Here is a 23,648-nt window from a genome sequence, read left to right on the forward strand (position 1 = left end):
CAAACTTACAATTTATATGACCAACTTTTGGCAATCCATTGACAAGTTTATTCCAAAATACTCAGCATAAAATGATTACTTACCTTCCAGTTAAGAGCTCATAGATGAGTATGCCAAGTGACCAGTAATCTGCCCCAAAGTCATGTCCTCGGTTCATGATGATCTCTGGAGCCACATACTCAGGAGTTCCACAAAATGTCCATGTTTTTTTTCCTGCCCCAATCTTTTTTGCAAACCCAAAATCTACCTAAAAAACAACAATTTAAAATAAAATATGTGTTATAAAACTAGATACTCCTGTAGAAAACCACAAGCTTTAAAGACAACAATTATAAGCTCTGCTTGAATTATTGTAACCATTCATAATTCATACACAAAGCAATTATAAACTCTAATCAATAAATATTGCAAGAATGTAAAATACTTTAATATATTTATATAATTCTGTTTCCGATAGGGGTCCAACTTCAGCCATTCCTGACAATAAATTGTTGAAAGGAGCTGTGGCAATTGGTTGAGCACTGCAGCCACTTCCTTGGCTGGTGATCTCATGTCCATAGGTTGCATGGCATTTGTGAAGCTCAGACCTATTCAAGTGAAAAGGATTAGGTTGTAGTACCAAGCACAGCCATTTTAACGGTGCAGTGCTGTATTTAGTATAGTCTGAGGTGCAAAACAACAGTGCCTCATCTATTGAGCACTGTATGTTAGAGGCTATTGCAAATGTGCATAGGTGCAACATTTCCTACATGAGAATATGTGCAAAAAATGTCATAGATGTTTTGTAAATATGGCGCACCAGTATCACCCCATGTCTGCTCAAACAGTTTTTCTGAATGTGCAGGCCACTTCCATGCAAAATTTTACTACTAACCATCTTTATATACCCCTCAGAATCAAGAAGAAGATTCTCTGGTTTTAGGTCTCTGTAGACTATCCCTCGATTGTGCAGGTAGTCATAAGCTTCAAGAACACAACCAATGCAGAAGCGAGCAGTCCCTTCCTCAAAAGAGCCCCTGAGATTTAAAAAAAAGAAAAAAAAATGACAATGGATAAATTGCAGGACAGATAATGCTGAAAATTAACACAAGGAAATGATAGATGGTATGCACAAGGTAGCTAAGTCAGAACATCTAATTTATGTACAGAGAATAGCAATGCAGCAAAATACAAAAAATAAGATGGTAGCATTCCAAAAATGGTTGGTTCTTTGTTCACCCTTATGTACCCAACATTTCAGCTCATACAGAGCCGTTTTCAAACTTGAAAATAGCTAATTGCATATGGAACTACTGAGATCACATTCAAGCTTATATACAATGGAAAATTGAATAATTATCTTTTGACTTCATTTGTGTAATGTTCCAATGACCAGATGACAATATTGAAGCACGGACAACTCTAGATTTCCCTCGGAAACAAGGGAAAAAAGAGAAAAAAGAGCGCACAATAGGGTAGTATGTTCAAAGCACCAAATAGGGATATCAGGGTGAGAAATATCCAAACTCACCTTATAGGGTTGTGCTCCGGCAGGCACAACACTACTGTATACTTGATAGAAATAAGACCATTTGAACCAGGGTTGCAGCCGCAGATTTTTGGGATCTTTTGGCTGGGATGTCCAGTCCCTCCAAAAGAATTCGTAGGTAAAAAGAAGAAGAAGTTCTGCATCGGCGCAAATCCACCAGTGTGACCAGTCTTAATAGATTATTTTAGTTTTTAATTGGAAACAACGCGTTTCGGGGATGAAACACTCCCCTTCATCAGGTTACCTGGGAACCTGATGAAGGGGAGTGTTTCATCCCCGAAACGCGTTGTTTCCAATTAAAAACTAAAATAATCTATTAAGACTGGTCACACTGGTGGATTTGCGCCGATGCAGAACTTCTTCTTCTTTTTACCAGATGACAATATTGCATCCCTTGTTGGATTGCTTTATCACTACTTTTGCTTGTTTTTTTGGGTTAAGCTTTTTATTCTTCTCTGCAGAAGATGTCTATGGTGACCAAATTTACAAAGATCTCCAGTGACTGACCCAAATCAAACTAGGAATGGATTAGTTTTGTTTTAGTAATTTTGTAACTTGTTCCCTCGAGATATTTTTTATTCTTCTCATTTTAGGATTCTTTAAGGGATTCAATGGGTTCAGTCAATGCTGAGCAACAGTGAAATGTGATTGGTTAGCTCTTAGACTCATTTGTGTAGTCTACTGTATGTAGAATAAAATTACTATAAATGTACTTCTGTACCATAGAGAAAATGACATTTTTACTGTAATAAATTTATATGCTGTTTAAGTCCCAGTACCCTTTGTGATATTTATTGCATGTTACAAACTAGCGGGTGTGAACCCACTGTGCCACGTGTCCTACCTACTCTAAGTGTGTTGACTAAGTGAACCCCTCTATCTTCACAGTACCCCTGATGGTGGGGATAGACTTTCCCAAGGGGAACACCAGGTCGCTACCTCTTGAGGAGGATTGAGTGGTAACCAGGAGCAACAGTGCAGGACCGAAGGATGAGGCAGAGGCGAAGTCAAACAGGCAACAGGTCATGGCAGGCGGCACAGGTATAGGTCAGGCAATCCAGATCGGCAACAGGAGAGTCAAGGCAAGCAGGCAGAGATCAAACAGGTAGCAGAGTCCAAGAATGCAAGTACGAGTCAGGAACACAAGCAGATATCAGGAACCTTAACAGGACACAAGGACCTTGACACTGAGGCATCTGGGAAGGGGACTGAGCCACTTATATATGTGCAGGAGGGCTAGGATTGGTCAGCGAGATCACATGATCCAACCCATAAAGCATAGGAAGTGAAGTGCGCCGGCCCATAAAGGGAACCTGTCATCAACTTTATGCCGACCTCACTGAGGGCAGCATAAAATTGTGACAGAAATGCTGATTTCAGCGGTGTGTCACTCATTTTTTTTTTTTATTCCTTTATTATTTTCTAGAGGTGTGTCACTCATTAACTAAAAGTAAGTGGTTGCTGAGATCCAGCATCATAATTATTGCAGCCTGAAAAAGACTCCAATCTACTTGAAAAGGGAAGACTGTCAATCATCAGCAGGTGGGCAGGGAGAACAAGAATTCATGAATAACCAGGACTCTTCTCAGGTGGCCATGACTCTTTTACAGGCTCAGTCTGCAATGATTGTGATGTTGGTTCTCGGCAATCACTTACTTGTTGTCATGGAACCATGAACCAGACGTACAACAAGAGATAAGTGGAAATAAGAAGGCTTTATTGAAAATCAAGCTGTAAGCAAAAGTCCAAACGGATGGCTAAACCGAAGCAGGGTCTTGCGTAGACAGAGGTCAGGAACCAGAAGGGTAGTCAGACGAAGCCTGGATCAGGAACCAGCAGGGTAGTCAGACGAAGCCAGGATCAGGAACCAACGGGGTAGTCAGACGAGGCCAGGATCAGGAACCAGAAGCAGCAGCAGTCTTAGAAGCATGTGAACACAGGAGGACCAAGCAAGGAACTGAAGCCACAGACCTCCTATATATATGAGCTAGGCATCCAGCTCCTCCCAGTGGGAAGGAGAAGCCGCAGGGTGGGAGGCTACAAGAAACCCAGAAACCAAGATGGCCGCCAGCACATGTCAAACGAAGGAGAACAGTAAGAAGGTAAGACCATGACACTTGTAACTTTTAAATGACAGACCGCTGCAATCAACTCACCTGTCTCTACTTTATGCTGCTGTTAAAGTTGCGGGCAGCATAAAGTTGATGACAGGTTCCCTTTAAGGAAATGCTGCAGGAAACAAGCAGCAAGCATGCTGTGGCCAGGGCTGAAAGGAAACACTGGCAGCTGATCACTGCTGAACACGGCACCCTGGACCGCGGCAGTAAGCAGGGGAACAGCGGAGCACAGCAGCCGCTGTTACATTACAGAACCATTTGATAGTAGAAGTGAGCGAACCACTAGAGATTCAGTTTGGTTTTCGGTTATAGTTTGCTAAATTCCTGAAAAAGTTGCTCCAATTGCCCTGAAAATTGGTATATAATCCCTTCTGGCCTCCTAGGACTCATCATTTTTTTATGAATTTTTATCTGCCCCCCAAGCTCTCAAAGACAATGACAGCAATAGTAAATTATGACTTGCCAGTGACAAGCCTGAGTGCCACTGACAAACAAATGGGTAAATGCACTTTTGACGGCGTTAACATACAGCATGTTTAAAAAGACACAGCCCTGGCACATATGTTAATCTTTTTAATATTCCTAAGCTTCCAAATATTGGCCCTTATTAGGGGAAGATGATATTTAAACTCACACGGTGCTATGGGATAAAAAATAAATAAATAAAAAAGTGGCTTGGGGGACCAAGTGTCCCAAAATTATGCCTTGACAGGTTCAGAATGCCTGCACATATGACAAGTTACTCATTGCAAACGAGCCAAAAAAAAATCTCCCTTTTAACTTTCTCCTGACCGCCAAATGCAGGGATGCGTCCTGCGGGCGGTCGGTTTATTTCTCCATGACGCACCGGCCGTCACTTCGCGAGAGGCACACAAGAGCGCGCGTTCACAGGATCGGAAGGTAAACGAGTGGATCTACAGCCTGCCAGCGGCGATCATTCGCTGGCAGGCTGTAGATGCGATTTTTTTAACCCTTGAAAGGTATATCAGACCCTGTTTTGTTAACAGCGTCTGATATACCTGCTACCTGGTCCTCTGGTGGTCCTTTTTGCTTGGATCGACCACCAGAGGACACAGGCAGCTCTGTAATAAGTAGCACCAAGCACCACACTACACTACACCCCCCCCTGTCACTTATTAACCCCTTATTAACCCCTGATCACCCCCCTGTTATTGATCACCACCCTGTAAGGCTCCATTCAGACGTCCGTATGTGTTTTGCAGATCGCAAAACACGGACACCGCGGATCTGCAAAACACGGACACCGGCAATGTGCTTTCCGCATTTTGCGGATCCGCACATTGCCAGAACTATATAGAAAATGCCTTTTCTTGTCCGCAATTGCGGACAAGAATAGGACATGTTCTATAGGCTCCACAAAAAACGCCTGATCTTGTGCGCACACTTGCGTTCAGTCCGCCCCACCGCAGTGACAGAATAATTTTTTTTCTGATCACTGCAAAAACACTGTAAAATCGATCACTTTTGAGGGGCATGGCGAGTTCGTAGAAGATATTTTTTTTTTGGCACAAGTTACTTTTAATTTTTTCCGTTTTTTTCTTACAAAGTCTCATATTCCACTAACTTGTGACAAAAAATAAAATCTCACATGAACTCACCATACCCCTCATGGAATCCAAATGCGTAATTTATTTTTTACATTTATATTCCAGACTTCTTCTCAGGCTTTAGGGCCCCTAAAATGCCAGGGCAGTATAAATACCCCACAAGTGACCCCATTTTGGAAAGAAGACACCCCAAAGTATTCCGTGAGGGGCATGGTGAGTTCATGTAAAATTAAATTTTTGGTCACAAGTTAGTAGAATATGATACTTTGTAAGAGAAAAAATAATAATTTCCGCTAACGTGTGCCAGAAAAAATATATATTCTAGGAACTCGACATGCCCCTAACGGAGTACCTTGGGGTGTCTTCTTTCCAAAATGGGGTCACTTGTGGGGTACTTATACTGCCCTGGTATTTTAGGGGCCCTAAAGCGTGAGAAGAAGTCTAGAATCCAAATGTCTAAAAATGCCCCCCTAAAAGGAATTTGGGCCCCTTTGCGCACCTAGGTTGCAAAAAAGTGTCACACATGTGGTATCGCCGTACTCAGGAGAAGTAGGGCAATGTGGGGTGTATCTTTACATATACCCATGCTGGGTGAGAAAAATATATCTGTAAAGACAACTTTTCCAATTTTTTTTATACAAAGTTGTCATTTTACTGAGATATTTCTCTCACCCAGCATGGGTATATGTAAAAATACACCCCAAAACACATTGCCCTACTTCTCCTAAGTACAACAATGCCACGTGTGACACTTTTTTGCAGCCTAGGTGCGTAAAGGGGCCGAAAGTCCAACGAGTACCTTTAGGCTTTACAGGGTTGCTTACAATTTAGCCCCGCCCAAAATGCCAGAACAGTTAACACACCCCACAAATGACCCCATTTCGGAAAGTAGACACCCCAAGGTAATCGCTGAGGGGCATATTGAGTCCATGAATTATTGAACTTTTTGTCACAAGTTAGCGGAAAGGGAGACTTTGTGAGAAAAAACAAAAAAAAAAAAAATTTCCACTAACTTGTTCCCAAAAAAAAACTTCTATGAACTCGCCATGCCACTCAAGAAATACCTTGGGGTGTCTTCTTTCCAAAATGTGGTCACATGTGGGGTATTTATACTGCCCTGGCATTTTAGGGGCCCTAAAGCGTGAGAAGAAGTCTGAAATCCAAATGCCTAAAAATGCCCTCCTAAAGTACTCATTGGAATTTGGGCCCCTTTGCGCACCTAGGCTGCAAAAATGTGTCACACATGTGGTATCGCCGTACTCAGGAGAAGTAGGGCAATGTGTTTTGGAGTGTGTTTTTACATATACCCATGCTGGGTGAGAGAAATATCTCTGTAAAATGACAACTTTGTATAAAAAAAATGGGAAAAGTTGTCTTTTACAGAGATATTTATCTCACACAGTATGGGTATATGTAAAAATACACCCCAAAACACATTTCCCTACTTCTCCTGAGTACGGCGATACCACATGTGTGACACTTTTTTGCAGCCTAGGTGGCCAAAGGGGCTCAAATTCCAATAAGTATCTTTGCGATTTCACAGGGCATTTTTTACGCATTTGGATTCCAAACTATTTCTCACGCTTTAGGTCCCCTAAAATGCCAGGGCAGTATAAATACCCCACAAGTGACCCCATTTTGGAAAGAAGACACTCCAAGGTATTCCGTGAGGGGTATGGTGAGTTCATGTAAAAAAAAAAATTTGGGTCACAAGTTAGTGGCTGCTGGGGAGGGGTGGGCTGGCAGGAGCATAGTGAAGAAACTACTCACCAGCAGCAGCAGGTAGACCTGGAGCAGGACCTGAACCAGCAGGTGGTGGCGTATTTGGACAGCACCCTGCCACTAGTGTTGATCACGAATATTCAAATCGCAAATTTTTTGCTTGAATATTGGCACTTTGAGAATTTGAGAATATCTATAATATAGTGCTATATCTTCGTAATTGCGAATATTCTAGATTTTTTTCATCAGTATCCATGACCCATTACTACTTCTTGCTTGTGGGCCAATAAGAAGGTTGCAATATCTTTGACTTTAGGAGTAGTGTTGATCGTAAATTTTCATATCGCAAATTTTTATCGCAATTTTTCCGATTGCTGATTTTCGCAATTAAGAAAATAATGACAAATATTCACGAAATATCGCGAAATCGAATATTGCCCCTGCCGCTCATCACATTAAAGATCCGCTGGAATACTGTGTAGCCAAACTGAATTTGTGGCCGTAACTAGCAGAGTTTGCCCTGGAAAAGCTGTCCTGACCGGCCAGTAGGGTGGCATCAGAGCGGGTGTTTAGTGTGGCGGGGGCAATAGTTACCCCAAGGACAACTCGCCTGTCCACCCAAAATGTGGAGAGACCGACCTTTGTCAAGATGAATCAGGCGTGGATCAGCCAGGATTTCCAACAACCAATTCCTGATGCATCGGACTAGATCAGTGATGGACTGAGACTGAGTGCCCAAACTTCAACCCAAAGCCCACTTATTTATCGCAAAGTGCCAACATAGTAATTTAACCTGAATACTACAGTCCAATAATAGTATATCTTCCATGTACTCTATCATTTAGCTATAATAGCCTGCTACATTCAGTGCGCTGCCTGTGCTGTTCATAGCGAGCCCTGCGCTGATGAAGGGCAGGAAAAATCGAAGTCATATTAGTGTGCCATAGACTTTTTCCAGGGTGCGGGTGCCCACAGAGAGGGCTCCCAGTGCCGCCTCTGGCACCCGTGCCACAGGTTCGCCAACACTGGACTAGATCATCTATGGTGTCACGCCAACACTTTTATAAAAGAGACAGGTTTCTTCTGACTACCTGCCTCAGCTACTACTCTGATGCTGCAACTCGCCTGATACCATACATCTGATGCCAAGTGCTCCTTCTTGCACCCACCTTCATCAGCGGGTACTGGTATTGCCACCCACCGCCCCACTCTGTTACCGGGTCACTTTGTGGTCTCATGATGCAGCTGCTGCTGCCATCTCCAAACTATGTCACCTTGCCACTCTGTGGCCTCCTCATGCTGCTGCCATATCCACACTATGTCACCTCGCCACTCTGTGCCTCCTGATGCTGCTTCTGCTACTGCCATCTCCACATTATGTCACCTTGCTACTCTGTGGCCTCCTGATGCAGCCGCCATCTCCAAACAATGTCATCTTGCCACTCTGTGGTGTCCTCATGCTGCTGCCATCTAAACACTATGTCACCTTGCCACTCTGTTGTATCCTGTTGCTGCTGCCATCTTCAAATTATGTTACCTTGCCACTCTGTGGTCTCCTCATGCTTCTTCCATCTCCACACTATGTCACCTTGCTACTCTGTGGTATCCTGCTGCTGCCGCCATAGCCACACTATGTCACCTTGCCACTCTGTGGTTTCCTGATGCTGCTGCTACTGCCATCTCCACATTATGTCACCTTGCCACTCTGTGGCCTCCTCATGCTGCTGCCATATCCACACTATGTCACCTTGCCACTCTGTGGTCTCCTGATGCTGCTGACGCCATCTCCATACTGTGTCACCTCTCCACTCTGTGGTCTCCTCTTGCTGCTGCCATCTCCACACTATGTTACCTTGCCACTCAGTGGTATCCTGCTGCTGCTGCCATCTCCACATTATGTCACCTTGCCACTCAATGGTCTCCTCATGCTGCTGACATCTCCACACTATGTCACCTTGCCACTCTGTGGTATTCTGCTGCTGCCATATCTACACTATGTCACCTTCCCACTCTGTGGTATCCTAATGCTGCCATATCTACACTATGTCACCTTGCCACTCTGTGGCCTCCTGAGGCTGCCGCCACCTCCGAACAATGTCACCTTGCCACTCTGTGGCCTCCTCATGCTGCTGCCATCTTCACACTATGTCACCTTGCCACTCTGTGGTCTCCTGATGCTGCTGCCATCTCCATGCTATGTCACCTTGCCACTCTGTGGTCTCCTGATGCTGCTGCCATCTCTACACTATGTGACATTGCACTCTGTGGTCTCCTGATGCTGCTGCTACTGCCATCTCCACATTATGTCACCTTGCCACTCTGTGGCCTCCTCTTGCTGCTGCCATATCCACACTATGTCACCTTGTCACTCTGTGGTCTCCTGATGCTGCTGCTGCCATCTCCACACTATGTCACTTCTCCACTCTGTCGTCTCCTCTTGCTGCTGCCATCTCCGCACTATGTCACCTTGCCACTCAGTGGTATCCTGCTACTGCTGCCATCTTCACACTATGTCACCTTGCCACTCTGTGGTCTCCTGATGCTGCTGCCATCTCCATGCTATGTCACCTTGCCACTCTGTGGTCTCCTGATGCTGCTGCCATCTCTACACTATATGACATTGCACTCTGTGGTCTCCTGATGCTGCTGCTACTGCCATCTCCACATTATGTCACCTTGCCACTCTGTGGCCTCCTCTTGCTGCTGCCATATCCACACTATGTCACCTTGTCACTCTGTGGTCTCCTGATGCTGCCATCTCCACACTATGTCACTTCTCCACTCTGTCGTCTCCTCTTGCTGCCGCCATCTCCGCACTATGTCACCTTGCCACTCAGTGGTATCCTGCTACTGCTGCCATCTTCACATTATGTCACCTTGCCACTCTGTGGTCTCCTCATGCTGCTGCCATCTCCACACTATGTCTCCTTGCCACTCTGTGGTCTCCCGATACTGCCACCACCTCCAAACTATGTCATATTGCCACTTGATGGCCTCATGTTACTGCTGCCATGTACAGTCTCTGTCATTGTGCCAATCGGTGGGCTTCTAATGATGCTGCTGCTGCATCTGCCACCTCCAGACTCTGTCATTGTGCCACTCAGTTGCTTTCTCCTGATGCTGCCACCTTCAGACTCAGTCAATGTGCCACTCGGTGGCCTCCTCATACTGCTGCCAACTCCATACTCTGTCATTGTGCTACTAGGTGGTCTCCTCATACTGCCGCCAAATCCAGACCCTGTCATTGGGCTACTCGGTGGTCTCCTCATGCTGCTTCACCTCACCACTATGTCATAGGTCCACTCTGTGGACTTCTCATGCTGTTCCTACCCTCCCTACTTCATGACTGGCCCACTATTTTGGCTTTTGGCCTGGCTGACATAATTTATTTGACTTTTCTTCTGATCTGTCAGAAAGAAGGAAAAATGATATGCACAATGGATTCTGTTTGTGTAGCAGCTGTAAGGCCTGTATGGTCCCATCAGAGTTGGCTTATGATTTGGTAGCCATAAGCAGGAGTGGATAGAAAACACAGAAGACATGCAAATATTCCATTAACGTGTCATCTCTGTTTTATATCCACTCCTGTTTTTTTTTGGCATTAGCAATACTGATGGATTATTGAGCAAATGATGAACGAGTGAAGGCGTATGCTCCACAGACAGCATACATTTTTTGTGGGTTATTGTTCTGACGGATCATAGGAAGGGCAAACTAATCAGTGACTCTGTCTGGGGGGGCTCTACTTGTATATGCGTTTAATAGAACAGGTTCTGATAACATCTATTTGGAATCAGCTGGAGACAGTGTAAAATGAGTGTGCTTCTTCTTGGCACTGTATTCGACCTGTAAGGATGAATTCATACTTGAGTTATTTGGTCAGTTTTGGCCCAGTGACAGCCCTAATAAGTTAAGTATGCAGTGATTCAAAGAGCGACGCCTGCTATCTGCATGTCATACTGACTCACAGTATTATTTCACTACCAAAGCAGACTCCCTATGCGTGTTACTACAAGGCACAGTGTTCTACACCACTATAAAGGCTCTCAGCAGGCAGTAAATAGCCATTTTTAAAGGGATTCTGTCACCTCCCCTAAGGCAAAAAACGATTTAAAACCAGCCATGCAGCACAGCTTACCTGGATTAGGCTGTGCTGTTCAATCTTGAAATCCGTCCAGCAGTTAGTTCAAAAAACGAGTTTGATCAATGAGGAAATGCGTCCTGAAGGTGCCCAGAGGGGCGTTTTTTTCTTCTGAGAGAGCCCAGTCCCGCCCCTTTTTCAGTGCCCAGCCCGCCTTCCTTTTACTTCCTAACTGCCGCCTCCAGCCTGCCACAGCCTCCCCTTCCTCTCCTCCCCCTCCCTCTTGCCGAACGAAGTCTCGCACAGGCGCAGTACCCACTGAGGGCTGCGCCTGTGCGATCATCAGGAGACTGAGGGCGGCAGCTTCATCTTCGTCACTGGGCATGCGCCGAGCCCAGTGACGTCCGATGCTCGCTCTTCCCTGCTGAGGGAAGAGCGAGCATCGGACGTCACTGGGCTCGGCGCATGCCCAGTGACGAAGATGAAGCTGCCGCCCTCAGTCTCCTGATGATCGCACAGGCGCAGCCCTCAGTGGGTACTGCGCCTGTGCGAGACTTCGTTCGGCAAGAGGGAGGGGGAGGAGAGGAAGGGGAGGCTGTGGCAGGCTGGAGGCGGCAGTTAGGAAGTAAAAGGAAGGCGGGCTGGGCACTGAAAAAGGGGCGGGACTGGGCTCTCTCAGAAGAAAAAAACGCCCCTCTGGGCACCTTCAGGACGCATTTCCTCATTGATCAAACTCGTTTTTTGAACTAACTGCTGGACGGATTTCAAGATTGAACAGCACAGCCTAATCCAGGTAAGCTGTGCTGCATGGCTGGTTTTAAATCGTTTTTTGCCTTAGGGGAGGTGACAGAATCCCTTTAACGTGATTCGCCGCAAATAATTTCGGATCAAAGCTAGTTTTTTTTTTTTTTTAATTGCAACCGGCCGAATCCAATTTTTGAAAAATTCGCTCATCTCTAGCGGAGGATAACTTGGTCCATTTAGCTATCACCACGCTCCCAGCCAGAGGTGGACTGGCCATAGACCCTACAGGGAAATGTCCCGTGGGCTGATGCTCTGGGGGCCTACTGAGCCCTCCTCAAGCCACCGAGCAGATACATATTGATCTGATGCTCTAAGCATTAGTTAATGCTAGAAGCATTAGTTACTCATGCACCTGTCCGGCAGCAGTGGGTGCCCTCCTGCATTTAACTATATCATCATTCTCAGGACTGTGAAACAGTTGAATACTGTGGCAAGGTTGGCAGTATTTTGTTCTGCACTGTGTATTTGGTGCTACTGGGGAGGCATTTTGTGCTACACTATGCTATTGCTGGCCCTGTCTTCCGTCATTTTTAACTCATCTACAACATGTGGTCAACCTATGCCGAGGCTGGGCAAGAAACAGAGTGTGCTGTGCCAGTTCAGACCACTATTACAGTCTGTCTGCCCAGAAATCCATGGCGTCAGGGAACAGGGTTTGCACCATAGGCTGGCCAGAGTTTAGGTAGGTCTGAGCATAGGCCTTGAGGAGGATGCTCTTTGCTTACTGACTGAGACTGAAATTGCTGCTATGGCTTCTGCTGCTTGTGGCAACAAGCTATGTACACAGTGTTTCCTAGTAATAACATAATTTGTACTCCCTTTCTGCGGAGCAAGAAAACATTCCACCATTTTGCCTTGATAGAGGGGTCTAAAAGCATGGCTACCCAGTAATCATCAGACTTCTTGATGTCAATGATATGCATGTCACTGCATAATCAAGCGAGCATACAGGTCGCCATTCTGGCTAGTGTGCCCAAGGAGCCTGTTCTTTCCAGCTCCACCATCACTAAAACAATTGGGTGTCCTAGCTAGTGCCATCGTCATCATTGTCCTCTTGCTTCTCCAGTTCCGACTCCTGCGCCACCTCTTGTAGTGGCAGATCCTCACCCTTCTCCTCCTCTATGTCAGATTTCCTTTTGTGTGTCCGCTAGCTGTTTTTCCGCCGCTGTTCCCTGCTGCATGATCGTCAGTATCTGTTCTAAAATAAATATGAGGGATGACACCCTTCATGCTGCAGTTGTCCCTGCTGACAAATTTTGTGGCCTCTTCAAACCGCTTCAGCCCCCGACAAGCATCTTGGATGAGCTGCCACCACCTGACCTTGAAGCAACACATGTTCCCTGCTGCTAAGGATGTCTGGTGCATGACTGTGGATACGCCTGGCTTCCGCAAGAGGGATCGGAAGAAGGAGAGATCTGCAGTAGAATGTGGTGGTGTTGTCTTGCCCAGTAGGAAGGGGCAGTGCAGACTGAGCAAACTGCACTGAAAGCCTTCTCTGGGGCTGAAAGGAGGCAGAAGCAGATTAAGTGCATGATAGGTCCAGGGCTGTCTACCCAACTCGGGCCCCCCTCCCTCTCCATTTTAGATTTTTTTTTTTCTGTATAAAGAGGCTGCGGTGCTTCGTAAGCGAGAAAGTCTCTTCCTAGGCTATATGACATTGTTCGCATGGTCTAGGTGCAGCTCTGTCCCATCTGAGTGATTGGGTCTGATCTGTAATACCAAGCACAGTGCTATCAAATGGACAGAGCTGTGCTTGGTAAGGAGCAAAGAGGCTGCAGCGCTCACTTTAATATCGCGGTCTCCTCAAACAGCTGATTTGTGGGGGTGCCAGGAGTCAGACCCCCACTATCTCATAACTTTCTGAGTACAGATTTCATAGATGTCACGTGCAGTCCTATGTAACATCCCACATAACACAGTGAACTATTGTGTTATGTGGGGTGTTACATAGGACTGCATGAAACATCTACTACATTATCTGCACACAGAAAGTTATCACTGTCATCTGGGCTGTTACAAAGGACTGCAGGTGACAAATTATGATAAAAAAAAGACTTGGAGGAGAAGATGAGACACAGGTCACAGTAGTGAGCCAGCTCTACATATAGGGGAATACAACATCACATACCTGTTACATTCAGTGACATCTCCTGTCATGTAGATCTTCTCTTTCCTCTTCTCCTCCATTTGACCCAGACCACTATGACAAATTCTTTCAGCCGCATCTCGTCTCTACAGAGTTTGTTACACAGACACGTTAGATTTCTCATAATTGGGGTAATTTATCAAACTGGTGTAAAGTACAACTGGCTTAGGTGCCCACAGCAATCAGATTCCACCTTTAATTTTCCAAAGGAGCTGTGAAAAATGAAAGGTGAAATCAATTGCTATGGGTAACTAACCCAGTTCTACTTTACACCAGCTTGATAAATTACCCCAAAGGTCCCTATAGTGTCTACAGCAATTATAATGTCCCCTAGAGTTCCCCCAGTAATAATAAAACCCTATATTGTGCTCCAGGTAATAATGCCTGTATAGTGTCCCCAAAAATAATGTCCCCTAATAGAAACGCCCCCACTCTGCGCCCATGTAGTAATTTCCCCCGCACTGCCCCCATTATATAGTAATTTCCCCCACACTAACCCCATATAGTAATTTCCCCCAAACTGCCTCATATAGTAATTTCCCCCACACTGCCCCCATATTGCAATTTCCCCCACACTGCCCCCATATTGCAATTTCCCCCACACTGCCCCATATTGTAATTTCCCCCACACTGCCCCATATAGTAATTTCCCCCAACACTTCCCTCATATAGTAATTTCCCCCACACTGCCCTTATATAGTAATTTCCCCCACACTACCCCATATAGTAATTTCCCCCACACCACCCCATATAGTAATTTCCCCCACACTGCCCCATATAGTAATTTCCCCCACACTGCCCCATATAGTAATTTCCCCCACACTTCCATCATATAGTAATTTTCCCCACACTGCCCCATATAGTAATTTCCCCCACACTACTACCCCATATAGTAATTTCCCCCACACCACCCCATATAGTAATTTCCCCCACACTGCCCCATATAGTAATTTCCCCCACACTGCCCCATATAGTAATTTCCCCCACACTGCCCCATATAGTAATTTCTCCCACACTGCCCCATATAGTAATTTCCCCCACACTGCCCCATATAGTAATTTCCCCCACACTTCCATCATATAGTAATTTTCCCCACACTGCCCCATATTGTAATTTCCCCCACAATACCCCATATAGTAATTTCCCCCACACTGCCACCATATAGTAATTTCCCCCTCACTGCCCCATATAGTAATTTCCCCCACACTGCCCTATGAAGTAATTTGCCCCCACACTGCACTCCCATGAAATAATTTGCCCTCCCTCTGCAGTACCATGAAATGATTTGCCCCCACACTGCACTCCCATGAAATAATTTGCCCCACACTGCGCTCCCATGAATTAATTTGCCCCCACACTGTCCCCCATGAAGTAATTTACCCCCACACTGCACTCCTATGAAGTAATTTGCCCCCACACTGGCGCCAATAAAGTAATTTGTCCCCACAATGCACCCCATGAAGTAATTTGCCCCCACACTGCACCCCATGAAGTAATTTGCCCCCACACTGCACCCCCTGAAGAAATTTGCCCCCACGCTTCACCCCTGAAGTAATTTTTCCCCACACTGCACCCCATGAAGTATTTTGCCCCCACACTGCACCCCCTGAAGTAATTTGGCCCCACACTGCCCACCATGAATAATTTGCCCCCAAACTGGCGCCCATGAAGTAATTTGCCCCATTTAATAATCTGCCCCCCTAACTGATTTGCTACCACACTGCCCCATGTCCTTCTCTGCCCCCCCCCCCAAAGTTAGCACACACAGAAACAAAAAGAAATATTAAAAGCTAATTACTTACCTGTGTTCTTCATGGTGAGGAAGGTGTGCATTCTTCATTGTCCTGCGTCCCTCCTGGCACAGGCGCGTGATGGCGTCATCCAGCACGTCTGCGCCGGGATTTCACTACCGCATATGCCTTAGGCCTGAAGCCTATGGCGGTGATCGGCGGCGGGGCAGGGTACTATCCGCTCCTGTTCCCCGCCGCAGTATGTGGGCGTTCGGGTCGGCGTTGGGTCCCCCAGGTAATGACCCTATTATAATCCATCACTGCAAGGAGGAGAAGCAGGAGGAATGATGTGACCTCTGGCTCCACATCTTGGTCAGACTCTGAAGTCATCTCCATATCATCTTGCTGTGACTGAGAGGAGGAGTGAGCATAAGAGAATGCACAATCTCATCCTCTTTCTCCTCAAAGATAATGTAGCGCCTTTTTGAAGCCAGCAAGGACAACTGCCTCCTACTACTACTACTACTTCTGGCTGGACAGCTGGTGCTGCTACCACCCACAGTCTGACCGTCTGACTTTTATTTGGAACCCTTCCGTAGCCCTAAAATATTTGGGCCTCTCTCTACACTGTGCATTGGTGTAGTAATCACGTATTTATTTGGTTTTAATAATTTCAAAAACCCAACCGCCTAAAAAATAATAATATTTGATTGGAAATGTGTGGAGACAGAAATAAACAGAAATTGATTTGGCCTAAATTCATTATCACTCACAGATAATTTGGTGCACTACCCTGTGTATTTGTGTATTGATCACCTATATGCTGGTTAAATTCAACAACCCCCTTCCCCCCCCAAAAAATAAAAAAATAAAAAATTAATTTGGAACTGTAAAAGGATGCCACTCTATGGCATCAGTATGAAGCATTCGTTTAACGTATACGTTTTTGTATACTTTAAACGGATGAGATAAATATAGTGTGAACCCACCCTATTTTCTCGATCACCTCGGAATAATGGGGTAATTGTGGTGATGTAATGATGTTATATAAATGTTTTTATGTATGATATTGATTATTACTTTATTGATTTGCTATAAATTCCTCACCTTCTCTTCCTCCCTCATACATGAATGAGGGGGCATGGTCTCCTGAAACGACGCGCAGAGGGGAGGAGGATGGAGTGATAATACAATACAGACCAAAAGTTTGAACACACCTTCTCATTCAAAGAGTTTTATTTATTTCCATGAATATGAAAATTGTAGATTCATACTGAAGGCATCAAAACTATGAATTAACACATGTGGAATTATATACATAACAAAAAAGTGTGACACAACTGAAAATATGTCATATTCTAGGTTCTTCAAAGTAGCTGCCTTTTGCTTTGATTACTGCTTTGCACACTCTTGGCATTCTCTTGATGAGCTTCAAGAGGTAGTCTACTGAATAGACTGTTAGAATTTGTATTATGGCAAGAAAAAAGCAGCTAAGTAAAGAAAAACAAGTGGCCATCATTACTTTAAGAAATGAAGGTCAGTCAGTCCGAAAAATTGGGAAAACTTTGAAAGTGTCCCCAAGTGCAGTCACAAAAACCATCAAGCGCTACAAAGAAACTGGCTCACATGCGGACCGCCCCAGGAAAGGAAGACCAAGAGTCACCAAGAATCAGGCCTTCATTGTAGAATATCTGCTAGGAAACCACTGCTAAGGACAGGCAACAAGCAGAAGAGACTTGTTTGGGCTAAAGAACACAAGGAATGGACATTAGACCAGTGGAAATCTGTGCTTTGGTCTGATGAGTCCAAATTTGAGATCTTTGGTCCCAACCACTGTGTCTTTGTGCGACGCAGAAAAGGTGAACGGATGGACTCTACATGCCTGGTTCCCACCGTGAAGCATGGAGGAGGAGGTGTGATGGTGTGGGGGTGCTTTGCTGGTGACACTGTTGGGGATTTATTCAAAATTGAAGGCATACTGAACCAGCATGGCTACCACAGCATCTTGCAGCGGCATGCTATTCCATCCAGTTTGCGTTTAGTTGGACCATCATTTATTTTTTAACAGGACAATGACCCCAAACACACCTCCAGGCTGTGTAAGGGCTAATTGACCATGAAGGAGAAAGATGGGGTGCTGCGCCAGATGACCTGGCCTCTACAGTCACCGGGCCTGAACCCAATCTAGGTGGTTTGGGATGAGCTGGACCGCAGAGTGAAGGCAAAAGGGCCAACAAGTGCTAAGCATCTCTGGGAACTCCTTCAAGACTGTTGGAAGACCATTTCAGGTGACTAACTCTTAAAGCTCGTCAAGAGAATGCCAAGAGTGTGCAAAGCAGTAATCAAAGCAAAAGGTGGCTACTTTGAAGAACCTAGAACATGACACACTTTTTTGTTATGTATATAATTCCACATGTGTTAATTCATAGTTTTGATGCCTTCAGTGTGAATCTACAATTTTCATAGTCATGAAAATACAGAAAACTCTTAGAATGAGAAGGTGTGTCCAAACTTTTGGTCTGTACTGTATATCTCAGTGTCCCTCATGGTGTATGCTCATAATGACAGTGTATGCTTTTGGATATATTGAATAAAGGAAAGATGAAGTACCAGATGTCTGTGAGTATAGCTTGAAAAACCACACTACAATATATGCAACACTGAGAGGCTACAAATACCAGAAGTGTGCTAGTTTAATTAAATTGTGAATTATGGGGAGGAGTGGAGGTGTAGATGATGCTGTTTTGCAGGTGACGTTTTCTTGTTTTGAGTCTTTGGAAGGGGAAACCCCACCCGTACAATATGTTTTTGTCCCTAAGTACGGACAGAAGTGGCTTCAAAGCTTTCCGTAGAAGAAAAGTCCTTCTGGCCAGGTCTAGGAGAATAAGCAATGGAGCATCGTGGTAAGTCAGAGGGGCAGACCCTCTAATATTTGTCAGGATATTGTCCTTTTCCTAAAGAAATTGATCCTATAGATGGCATTCCTAGGAAGTGCTGTATTGGAAGGCTTGGGGCCCAGAGAGCGGTGTATACGGTCAATCCCAATCTTTTTATCAGGAGGGTATTGGAGCAAAGCTCCAAAAAAAGTTTAGGCCCTCTTTTCCACCTGGGATGTTTCTACTTCTTCGCTTAAGTCTCTAATATGAGACTGTTTCTCATATTTTAATTTTCTATATCATCCAAATGGTTCTAGAGCTCAGTTATTTGTCACAAATGAGCAGGGAATATACATGCCTGAGCCTCTGGAGAGCTGTGCAGTTTCACATGGGTGTCCTCTAGTTTAGCAACCCTGCCACCAATATGATAAATACATTTTTTGTGTGAGGCCTCTAAACACTGGAATAGAGCATCCATTTCAATTCTGTTAGGGAATGCTCTGATGTACGTTTTCCAATTCCACTCCTTCTCATCTCTCTCTTGACTTTTCTTTTTCACTGGTAGGTAAGCAGGCAAGGAGCCCAAGGAGGAGGAACACCAGGATTGCGACTGGGCTGCAATGTGTTGCACTGAGGGCTATTCAGGGTACTCACCACAAGAGAGAGGCTAGGGCCTGCCTCAAAGCCTCCACTAAGGCTGGGGATATTGTCAGACCTAATGGAGTGAATTGATCTTCTGAAGAACTGGCACACAAGGAGGCTGCTTCCGGTTCCATTTTGGAATGACGTTCCGGGTCTGCTGCAGCATCAGTAGCCTTCCTCCGGTGGGCTATCACTCTGGTTCAGTGGGTATAAGGTGCCTGTATTGGCGTTAATTATCTGAGGGGTGCAGGAGTTCCTGAACACAGCTTCCTACTCTGCCATGAGCTAGCCACGCCCCAAAGACAAGCTCTTTTCAAAGGGACTGGTAGCTAAGCCTGATAATTTGGAGGTAGCGCTTGCCATGTTCTGGCGCAGGCGCGATACATCACTAATGTGATGTCATCAATGCGGGACGAAAGGCGCAGGCGTGAAACATCGTTGTAGTGACCTCATCAATGCGGGACGAATAACGACTCCAGAGTGTGCCGGTACTTCCAAATGATTGGTCGGAAGAGTGTCCATTAGGCACTTAATACTTGGTGATTGGACGGAATGATCCCGCCCGTAAAAACCGAGGGTTTAAAGCCCAGGGACCGCCCCCACATGCCGAACCTTCACGTCACCCACTGAAGACGCCAAAATATACAGCGAAACATGTAGGGATGCAGGCACAGATTTTAGTTCAGGGTTGAGAGGTAGGGACCCCATAGTGGGAAAGTTTATTCAGATAGTGATAGATAGAATGATACAGCAGGGTTGAGAGACCTGAGAAGTGATCAGGTGTTCCACCCAGACACGGTCCATCTGAACATGTGATATAACAGTAATACACAAAGAGACAAATTCCCTCCTGTCTTTCCTGACGAATTTTAAGCTAGTTCCTAAGAGTCATATGTGTTTTTAAGAGCAATTAATAAAGAATAATGTTTTACATATTAATAGTCAGAGAGAATGCAAATGTTACGCTTAGGTCCTAGAGACCTTTGAACTCTACAGTATATTATATATAGCGTTGCAACCTCCTGAGGGATCCTTGTGTTCGTTCGTTGAATAAGCCTGACAATTGGTCACCTCCACTGAATGAGCAGCCAGCTGTCAGAAAAGAACGCTTCCTTTCTGATAATCGGCTGCTCCTCGGCACGTGTAAGTTCACCATATCGCTAAATGCTGTTAACAACAGCACAGGCAAGACGGCAGATGTCCTGGAAATTTAATAAAACAATCTGTAATTAGAAAATAAAAACTGATAAAAAAGGATATGTGTCACTATCTAGTTTTAACCGGCACAAAATAATTATGATGACACATTCAGATATTCTGTTTCGCTAACATAAAGCAATTTGGTAGGAATTTAGTATGTGATTTGTACTAGTTTTCTGGCTTAAAAAAGTTGACAATTTTGAAGCTTGCCAGTTTTTTTACAAAAATGATTGACCTATTAGGATTTTATGCTGCTCCCAATAGGAGTGGAGCTGCAGAAACTGGTGTAAATTGTAGTACAAATCTACACTAGCTTATTGATGCTGTATGTTTAGTTTTCTGTGTCACTGACTACTAGAAGGTGTCTCTAATGTTATTATGAGGCTTTTGGCGTATCTTACTCCAGTGCACTTTTAAGCGCACTTCAGATTAAGACTGTTTTCTCATGGCCTGATGACAAAAGCATGAGATATTTGATGATCCAGCTTATAAAATCTCTAAAAATAGAAAACCTTACAAATATTAACTCCTTTACACAACTCACGTGTCTCTTAGGATAGTCCAGAGCTCACCACCAAGACACACCTCCAGGAGCATGTAGACATATTTGGCATCCCTGAAAGTTCTGTAGAGCCTACAAAGCAAGGAGAAACATCCAACATCTGTTACTGAAATCAAGCTGCCAAGTAACTAGATCAGCAATGCATAGCACTGTTTCAAACTATTAATAGCGCACTGTGTCTGTTATATTCACAAGCCATATTTTATATGTACTATAGAAAGCTATCAATATTGAGGATGTCTATTAGTAAGAGCACCTGAATGGGCTGATATGGAATAGTTCTATACAGGAGAAGACTAACAATGCCTACATCTGGGAAAATAACTTATGGCAATTCTTTTGTTGTTTGACAGCCTGATCATCCACATAAAATCACAACTCATACAAATGGAAGAGTAGAAACAGTACATTATGATTGCATCACTGATTTATCCAGACATGGTATAATACTCTTATGTCTCATCTAGATAATCTCTTCTCTGTGTTTATTTAAATTGAACCCCTTCCTGGCGCTTCACAAAAATATGCCTGTGTAATACAGCTGACACCTGGCCGCAGACTGAGATAGGGAGATACAGTAACTATTATGCCAGCCATTTAAACGCTATGATACAGTGGTCAATAGCAACCACGGCACCTAAGATAGTGGACAGAGGGAACAGGATCCCTCTTACCACAATCAACACTATTATAGTGAATTTATGGGATGCTGATTGGCTGGTATGGCCTCCCAGGCCTGTCATGGTAAACTGCCTAATAAGCCCTGCCTGCAGCATGTAGAAATCCTATAGACTGCCATAGTATACTATGGAAGTCTAAGGTATAAGCAATTGAATGATTGCATGTTTAAGTCCCCTAGAAGGACAAAAATTTTTTTAGAGAAAGTTATGAATTGTTTTAAAACAATATTAGAAAAAGCAAAAGAATTAAAAATTCTAATCCTTTCTCAATTTTACATATAAAAATAAAATAGAAAACATTTTGTATCACAACATCTAAAAATGTCAGAACTATTGAAATATAAAAGTATTTATTGTGTACAGTGAAAGCCATTAAGTAAAAAAGCAAAAAGCAAGGCCTCATAAAGCTACATAGACGGACTATATAAAAGTTACAGCTCAAGGGGGGTATCTATTCTGCTTGAGCTCTCTCACTGTCACAACTCAGGAGGCAGTTGAAAGATGAAACTTAGGCTACATGCACACGACCGTGCCGTTTTTTTGTGGTCCGCAAACCGGGGATCCGTTTTGCGGACAAGAATAGGACATGTTATATTTTTTTTGCGGGGCCACGGAACGGAGTAACGGATGCGGACAGCACACGGAGTGCCGTCCTCATCTTTTGCAGCCCCATTAAAGTGAATGGGTCCGCATCCGAGCTGCCAAAACGGTGGCTCGGATGCGGACCCAAACAACGGCCGTGTGCATGAGGCCTAAGCATGCGTGGCCTTCTCAGTGAGCCGGACAAAGAAATAATAAAAAGAACAAACAGTAGGTGGCGCTATACTGATGTATTTTATTGAATAACTCAGTGGCTATACAAAATTGTATTTTTAATAACATGCTATTACAAAAGTATCCACATCCAGGTGCTGGTTTGAAAACTGTAGATTATTTTTTGTGGGACAGCCCTTTTAATGGTTTTATGCCAGGAAATAAAACTATCTAGCTTCTTTTCTCCATAACCATTATATCTAGCTAACGTAGCTCCACACTGATGCTCATATTGGCAAAATGTATTAAAATGCATCACATTGGAAAGTATTCCATTATTTTCCTGGAGAAATAAAAACTCTGCTAATCCCTGTTTTACCTGATGATGAAAGAGCAGTTGATCTGCTGCAATATATTCTTCTCCCAGTACACATGTTCTTGTTGATGTGTATCCACAATGTGCTTTTTCTTAATGCACTTTAGTGCAAAAGTCAAATCTTCATCCTTTAATTTCACCTGAAAGTGAACCAAACATGTTCAGGATCGTATTGTACATAACAAGTTTTTAGGTATACAGCACCAGTTAAAAGTTTGGACACAACTTTTTATTCCATTTTTTTTTCTACATTGTAGATTCATATTGATGACATGAAAATTATGAAGGAAGACATATGGAATTAAGCAGTAAACAAAAAAGTTTTAAACAAGCATAAATATGTTTTAGATTTTAGACTTCTCAATGTATCCTTCTTTTGCTTGGATGACAATTTCCTCACTCTTGGCATTCTCTTCATGAGAATGAGGCAGTTGCCTGGAATGGCTTTTAATTAACAAGCATGCCTTGTCAAAATGTAATTATTGGAATTTCTTGCCTTTATAAGGTGTTTGAGACCATCAGTTGTGTTGTGCAGAGGTAGGATTGATGCATAGTAGAAGCGCCATGGTTATTCATGAATTCCTGCTCGCCCGCCCACCTGCTGATGGCTGACAGTCTTCTACCTAGTTTTCTCTCTAGGAGAGAACTGCCAATCATCAGCAGGTGGGTGAAAGTGCAGGAGATTATGAATAATCAGGACTCTTCTCAGGTAGATTTGACTCTTTTCAAGACCTGGGCTGCAATGCTTATGATGCTGGTTCTCAGCAACCTCTTACTTTTAGCTCATGAGTTATACACCGCTGACATCATTTCTGTCACTAATTTATACTGCCCTGAGTACCGTCAGCGTAAAGTTGATGACA

The 23,648-nt window shown here is 44.2% G+C and overlaps 1 protein-coding gene across 1 annotated transcript in view; it reads right to left on the minus strand.

The window, feature by feature from the left end:
* Positions 1-23,648, minus strand: part of LOC122941006 (cGMP-dependent protein kinase 2-like) — a 322,377-nt gene that overhangs the window by 52,522 nt on the left and 246,207 nt on the right. The window contains exons 12-15 of the mRNA XM_044297977.1: positions 22,789-22,925; positions 20,959-21,048; positions 875-1,016; positions 84-247 (exon numbers count right to left, since the gene is read on the minus strand). Coding sequence (XP_044153912.1) covers positions 84-247; positions 875-1,016; positions 20,959-21,048; positions 22,789-22,925 — 533 coding nt within the window. The remainder of the gene's footprint in view (positions 1-83; positions 248-874; positions 1,017-20,958; positions 21,049-22,788; positions 22,926-23,648) is intronic.

Source organism: Bufo gargarizans, chromosome 6 (assembly GCF_014858855.1).
Source record: "Bufo gargarizans isolate SCDJY-AF-19 chromosome 6, ASM1485885v1, whole genome shotgun sequence".
In the NCBI taxonomy this organism is placed as follows: Eukaryota; Metazoa; Chordata; class Amphibia; order Anura; family Bufonidae; genus Bufo; species Bufo gargarizans.